The sequence below is a fragment of the Lynx rufus genome, unplaced genomic scaffold (genome assembly GCF_022079265.1).
Source record: "Lynx rufus isolate CCGP_SWC_20201006 ecotype Redwood Valley unplaced genomic scaffold, mLynRuf1.p SCAF_30, whole genome shotgun sequence".
Taxonomy (NCBI): domain Eukaryota; kingdom Metazoa; phylum Chordata; class Mammalia; order Carnivora; family Felidae; genus Lynx; species Lynx rufus.
The window spans coordinates 9,971-16,198 of NW_025814846.1; the positions used below are offsets into that span (position 1 = coordinate 9,971).

The window sequence follows — 6,228 nt, forward strand, 5'->3', positions numbered from 1 at the left end:
TTAGTCTTTAAAATTTATAAAATTATTAGCTAATTTAGGGCCTGGCAAAGAGAGGGGAGTCTTCCTCTATCCATCTGTGGCTACAAATTTCCCCTAAAACACTTGTGCAAGTTACTTGTACTCATATAGTGTGTGTCCTCATAGGTAAAAGACTGGTAATAATGCTAAGCTCAGAGAGCTGCTGTGAGGCTCTATGTGTTTAGCATACAGTGGGCACAAAATCAATGATACTGATTCTTCCTCATATTTCATGGGTCCTTCAAAAGTAGGCTCTGGGTCTAATTCATGTCCCCTCTTTGATTCTTCTGGCCCTGGTTGCCTTCAGTGCCCCCCACTGTAAAATACACATTCGACTAGAATCGAACTGGCATTCACTTGGCCATAGTTGGCCTGAATGGATGTTTTCTTTGGCCCACGTACAGGAAACCAGAGCCAGTGTTTTAAAATTGAGATATTTTACATAGAAATCTAGAATTCCATCTTCTCTTGAAAAATCAGGAGATGTGGCAATGAAGAGTCCACATCCCTACATGACAACAACTGGCTGGAGCCAGGTGGCAGCTGGCCCCTAAGGTAGAGCATGCACTGTCAGTTGGCCAGAGCCTATCAGTCCTGCTCTGCTCATTCGCAAGACCTGCTTGACCCTGAAGACAACCCAATTTGGGGCCCTCTGGACAGCTGGAAGCAGTCTATGCCAGGCAGAAGGTAGGCACTTCCTCGCTAAATGAGTAAAACCCTTACCCCCCTCACCATCTCCCCCTTTTTTTCGCTACCATTTTCTTGTCTTGTCATGCTAAGAAAGCCCAGTTATTGAGTAAGGTGATTCTCACTTAGAAAAGTAAACTGAACAAGTCCGTTAGAGTCAGGAGAGTCTACGTTATACTGTGGTAGCAAACAACTCCTATATCGCAGTGCCTTACAACAACGAGAATTTATTATTTGTTCACACACACAAACCTAGACACAAAATGAAAACACCCTTATATTTTGACAAGCATGCATACATGCATGAGTGCATGGGTATGTTTGCAATCACGAGTCAAATGAAAACTCTGGCATCTGAACATATGACCTCCCACAGAACCCTATTTAGAGACTGATCAGCTTAGACCCCATGACGCTGTTTTCATAAGAGACATAAAAAGGCCCCAGAATCTAGGCATTAAGGGATGGTGGTACAAGAATATCCACTCTCAGCCAAGGAATTGTCCCATATCATAAAAAGAGTCTGAAAAGCTTATGAAAGAACCTAGAGGTTAAAAAAACAAACATGTTAAGCATTTTGGACTTTAAACATTTTGCAAATGCATGAATAGGAAGTACTCTGGTGAGGCCTCCTCTTCTGGGTTTCTAGCTCAAGAGGGAGATGCACCCCAGATGTCCAATAGGCAGAGAAATGGAGCTGGCTGGCCCGGGTTGGGGAGAGGAGCTAGAAGGCTGGAGTCCTCCATCTCCAGCAGGAGCTGCAGATAGAAAGGAAGGCATCAGAGCCACGTCACATCCGTTTCCCCTCCTGGCTCTCCCCTTTTTTTTGTTCCACCCAATCGAGGCTTTGTCACCTGGACTACAGCACAGAACTCTTCCTCGCTGATGTGTTCATCTTGGGTCTTGCCTCCTCCAATCTCTCCATCAAAGTCACCACATATCTTTTTTTTTTTTTCTTTTGTCAAGCCCGGGATAATTGAATATACTCCTCTCTAGCTCAGACATTCCCGGCCTCCTCACCACCCACAGTTTCTGGTCTAGCCCCTAGGCCTGGCATTCTAGACCTGGGTGACCAGTAGCCTCCCCAGCCTCATCCCTTTCTGTTCCAGCAGTTCCTCTACGGTTGCTGCTTCACTCACACACCACACCCCATCCAGCATTTTGGTCTGGGAGTGCCCAGCCTTCCCTCTCAACCTTCCCAGGATTCTATCGCTCCTCTGATCCTTCCTCTCCAGGCTCAACATTGAAATTTAGCCACAAAACACAACTAGTGAAGGCATCCAGGCTCCACATGTAGACTGGAGGCAGAGACCAGATCTCCCTCCAGCCTAGGCTCTTATCACCTATGTATATCCTGCCCACCACAACAGATTGCAGGGGTCAGACTAGAAAGCTCTGGGATGGGAGTGAGGAGACCTGGGCGTGCCACTTGATATGCTGCATGCCTCAGGGCAAGTCCCTGCCACTCTCTGGGCCTCAGTTTCCTTGTTTCTTGACACCAAATGCACTGGGCATTTCCTGATGAGCACAGAGCTCTGACGATTCACTGAGCAACCATCACCTGCCATCTCCGACATCAGGCTGAGGAGCTTGGGTTCCCCAGGCCCAAGGAGGTTCAACCCACCAACCCAGACCTCCCAGATAGGCCCTACTTACCACAGCGCCGTCCCATTTCCCAACCATCCCCACCCCGTGCTGTGCTCTCCTTTCAAGGACCAGGCTACCTGCTGCCACGCAGGGCTGGAGCAGGGAGATGGAACCAGAAGATGCCTGAGAAGAGTTTCTCAGCATCAGCAGAGCCTCAGCGGCTTCCAGCTTCCGCTGCCACTCTGAGGAGGCAGAAACTGAGTCCTGGTCAGAAGCCTCAGGACCCTGCAATGGAAAGGGTGTGAGAGGATGGGAACTGAAAACCCATGCCTCCCTACGTCCTGCAATTGTCCCTTCAGCCCCCAGTTCCGCTGAAGGCCCCACCCACCCTGAGGCCATCTGCCCTTCCCATGCACTAAGCTTGGCCCCTGCCAGGGTCCTGGACCCCACTATTTTCCAGGATCTGTGGCCGCAGTGAGGACAGGGTCAAGGGTGGCACACGGCTGGAGGACCAGAGTTGAGCATCTAGAAACAAGGAAGGAGAGGCCAGGGGATCAAACCCTCTGGCAGACACATACTGCCAGTAGACAAACGGGGCCAGGATTTTGCAATATCTGGATGTAGGAATCTGAGTCCCTGCTGGCCATTAGTCGTTGTGGCTTGTGCAAGTCCTTTCCCCTGTTTGGCCTGTTTTCCTTTCTATGTCTTTCTTGTATATCTTTCTTGAGACACTCATTCCTGCCAGCAGTTTCAAAACTCTCGGGGCAACAGTGATGGGTGTAGGAAATCACAGGTGTCTGCATTTTAATCTGCAAGGCACCTGAAGAGATGTGATTACTGTCCTGTCCAGGGACTGGTTCTCACTTCCATATTCCCCAGTCCCCATGGAACTTGAAGGACCAGCCTGGCTCATCTCCAGGAAGCTTTCTCTAAGGGCCTCTGGACTCTCCCCTGGGCTCTGTGGCCCTCACCACCATGGCCCTCCTTTCAGCAGGACCTTCTATCCCATCAATCTGTTTCCTCCATCCGAATGGAGGACTAACAGCCTCCATTCGTTGAAGGAATGTGCCACGTTGTGGCACAACGTGGCCTAGTCCTCTTGTCAATGCTATAGGTTTATGATATTGTCCCCATCAGTACACTGCTAGGGGAATGGAGGCTTGGAAATGGCCATATTCTCACAAATAGGAAATGGCAAGGCTGGGAGAACCCTGCCCTTCCCCACTAGTCTGAGATGCTGCCTCCTCCTCCCCTCCTCCTGCTCCTCCACCACCACCTCCTCCTCCTCCCACTTCTCGTCCTTCTCCTCTCCTCCCCCTCCTTCTGGCTGCTCATCGGTCGCCACCTCCACTTCCTCCTTGTATCTCCCACGGCATCAAGCACAACGGCCAGGCATGCAATAACACAATATACAACTAGCTCCGTGGTCCTTCTCACTCTACGCACATGCTGGACAGGGCAGGGGTCCTGTGGGTCTTCCTGGAAAGAGAAGTTGTGAGTTGCATCTTCAAGGCTGCTGGAGTCCAAGATAGAGACAAAGATTTTGGGGCCTGACCAATCAGCAGACCTCCTTGGGTGCTCGCCTGCAGGAGCTGAGAGGACAGGGTGGAGTGTCAGCACCAGGCCAGCCATGGAGAGGAGACATGGATATGTTGTGTGATGAGGATAGCAGCCCAGAATGTCAGAGCTATTCAATAGCCCTGAATGTCAGTCAGAGCTGAGAAGACCTTGAGGACCAGCCAGTTCCTGCTCTTTATTTTCCAACCGGGGAAATTGAGGTCCAAGGAGGAGTATTATTTCCCCAAAGTCATATGGCAGGCTGCAGTAGGGTTAGAGAGGGAACCCATGTCTTCAGGACACAGACAAAAGAGTCTGGGCAGTGGCTGAGATGGGAACCTCCTCACAGCCCTCAGACTCTCCTTACTTTCCCGGGGGGGGGGGGCGGTGCACAGGGGTGGGCCTCAAGCTGGGACATGATGTTCTCCTTCCCAGCTGTGGAAAGCTGGGGACACTTTAGATGAGCCTTTCCCCCCTGAACCCACCCCACCTCACTCCACCCCCACTCTACTTCACCCCCAATCTGAGGTCTCATCTCACCGAGAACAATTTCCACCCCCACCCCCCACCCCCCACCCCTCACCCCGATTGCCCCTTCCCACCAACACTTGGTAGATCATATTGATAAAGTTTTATAGGTGGGGCAGCTAAAACCCTGAGGAGTAACTTGCCAAGGCCACATCGAAATTGGGTAGTAGGACTGGTGGCAGCACTGCTCGTGCTCTCTACACCCAAACCCAAGACGCCCTCCCTGACCAGAAACACTCACTGACGACTCCTCCTTGAATGGTCAACTTCTGGACATGGCTGTGATCTTTGGGAGGGGAGGCCCCACTCGTTATCAGTCCTTGAGTCAGGTGCCTCTTTAGGCATGCCCCCTGCTCCCTCTTCAAGGCACTCTCAGCAGGCAAGACTCTGCAGGGATCCCTAAAGTGGGGGATTGCCAGTCTACAGTCAGTCACATTTAGAGGAGGCCCCCTCCCCACCCCCACTGTCAGACACCATACTCACGAGAAGAAGGCACACTTGTGACATTCACAAGCCTGGAAGGGGCAGGAGTGCTCCTGGTCCTTGGTTTGGTCATTGAGGCCATGGTTGTAGCAGCGGGCACAGCAACTTACAGTTCTTTTGGGGTCAAGTTCGATCCCCCATGGGGCTCTGGTCTCAAGGCCAGTGGGGGAGTCGGAGGGGCAGCAGGGCACAGCAGGCATTTCATTGGGATCCATGGTTCTAGGGCCAGGAGTGGATGTCAGGATGGCCACATGATCCCCTACCCTCAGCATACTTCCTCTGCCCTTCAAAATCCCCACCTGAGGTGCCTGGATTCTTCTTCATCCAGCTCACCGCTGAAATTGGATCGCACCCACCCTTCTTGCTCACACAGCCTCCTGCCCAGGAGGCCCTACTCACACAAAGCCTCGTTCCAAGCAACTCATGGCATGGTTCCTGTCAACTTTCAATCCAATCATCATTCTCCTTGCCTACCTTCACTCTACATGGATCCCATTTTCAGGCATATACATTCACTCTTGTGCCCCCTTCAACAATTCCTGCCCTCCGCTTCTCATGTGTCATCCTCTACTCTGCTATACCTATTTTTCCTGGCATTCGCTTCCACCGTTGTCTTCCTAACCTCCCACATTCACTCACTCCCTACTCATGACTCTATGGCTCCTGAACTCAATTCTGTTATTAGTCTCATGTACATCCTACGTTCGAATTTCCTCTCACACCCCATTCTGATCTTCTTCTGCACCCCACTGTAATCTTAATTATTCTCTTTTTCCCCCTTTAAGCGGACACCCCTTTGCACCCCATGAGATTATATTATGTTGCTGAATCCCAAGCCCCTCTTTCGATAATTATGTTTTATTCATCCCTTTGATTAGTCATTGACTAGATCCTTGTTGGGCCCCCTATGGAATGCCAGACCCTGATCTGGTCAACAGACAACTCCTCGCTGCACTAATTGTTTTCTTCCACCAACACACCCTCTCTGCTTTCATTCAAACCCATGTATTCCCTCCACAGCCTCCTGACAATCTCCCATGATCCTCTTCACGCTTCAACAGTTATGCTTGGGTACACCTTCCCTGTCCCCCAAACCCAGGGTGTACTACCTCGTCTCAAGGCAGCCCAGTCATTCGCTGCCACTACCACATCAAAATCAAAGGCAGGGGCACATGCCCTGCCTCAGGTTCCAGAGGCCAGGAGTCAAGGGTCTGAGGCAGGGGATCCTCCCCCAGGCGTTCCGATGTTGTTGGTTGGGGGTGGGGGTGGGGGTGCGGGTGACTGAGTTGGACATCAGGAGCGGGCAGAGGGACCCCACTGAGGTGGAGGAGAGGACCAGGGGTTGGTGATCCAGAGCAGGAGGGAGGG

The 6,228-nt window shown here is 51.4% G+C and overlaps 1 protein-coding gene across 1 annotated transcript; it reads right to left on the reverse strand.

The window, feature by feature from the left end:
• Positions 1-1,350: 1,350 nt before the first annotated feature.
• On the reverse strand, positions 1,351-5,075 carry DMRTC1B (DMRT like family C1B). The gene is made up of 6 exons (XM_047092479.1): positions 4,861-5,075; positions 4,587-4,776; positions 3,739-3,884; positions 2,768-2,817; positions 2,430-2,588; positions 1,351-1,463 (listed from the first exon to the last, which is right to left on the reverse strand). The coding sequence occupies exons 1-6, from the start codon at positions 5,073-5,075 to the stop codon at positions 1,351-1,353; spliced, it is 873 nt and encodes a 290-aa protein (XP_046948435.1).
• Between the last annotated feature and the right edge of the window lie 1,153 nt (positions 5,076-6,228).

Bases quoted from the DNA above. Each gene is read 5' to 3' on its own strand.
- DMRTC1B (XM_047092479.1), bottom strand. From the start codon at position 5,075: ATGGATCCCAATGAAATGCCTGCTGTGCCCTGCTGCCCCTCCGACTCC. The intron at 2,818-3,738 runs GTGCGTAGAGTG...CCTTGTTTCTAG, and splicing joins ACCCCTGCCCTGTCCAGCAT to ATGCTCAACTCTGGTCCTCC. The intron at 1,464-2,429 runs GTAGCCTGGTCC...TTCTATCTGCAG, and splicing joins CCAGCCCTGCGTGGCAGCAG to CTCCTGCTGGAGATGGAGGA.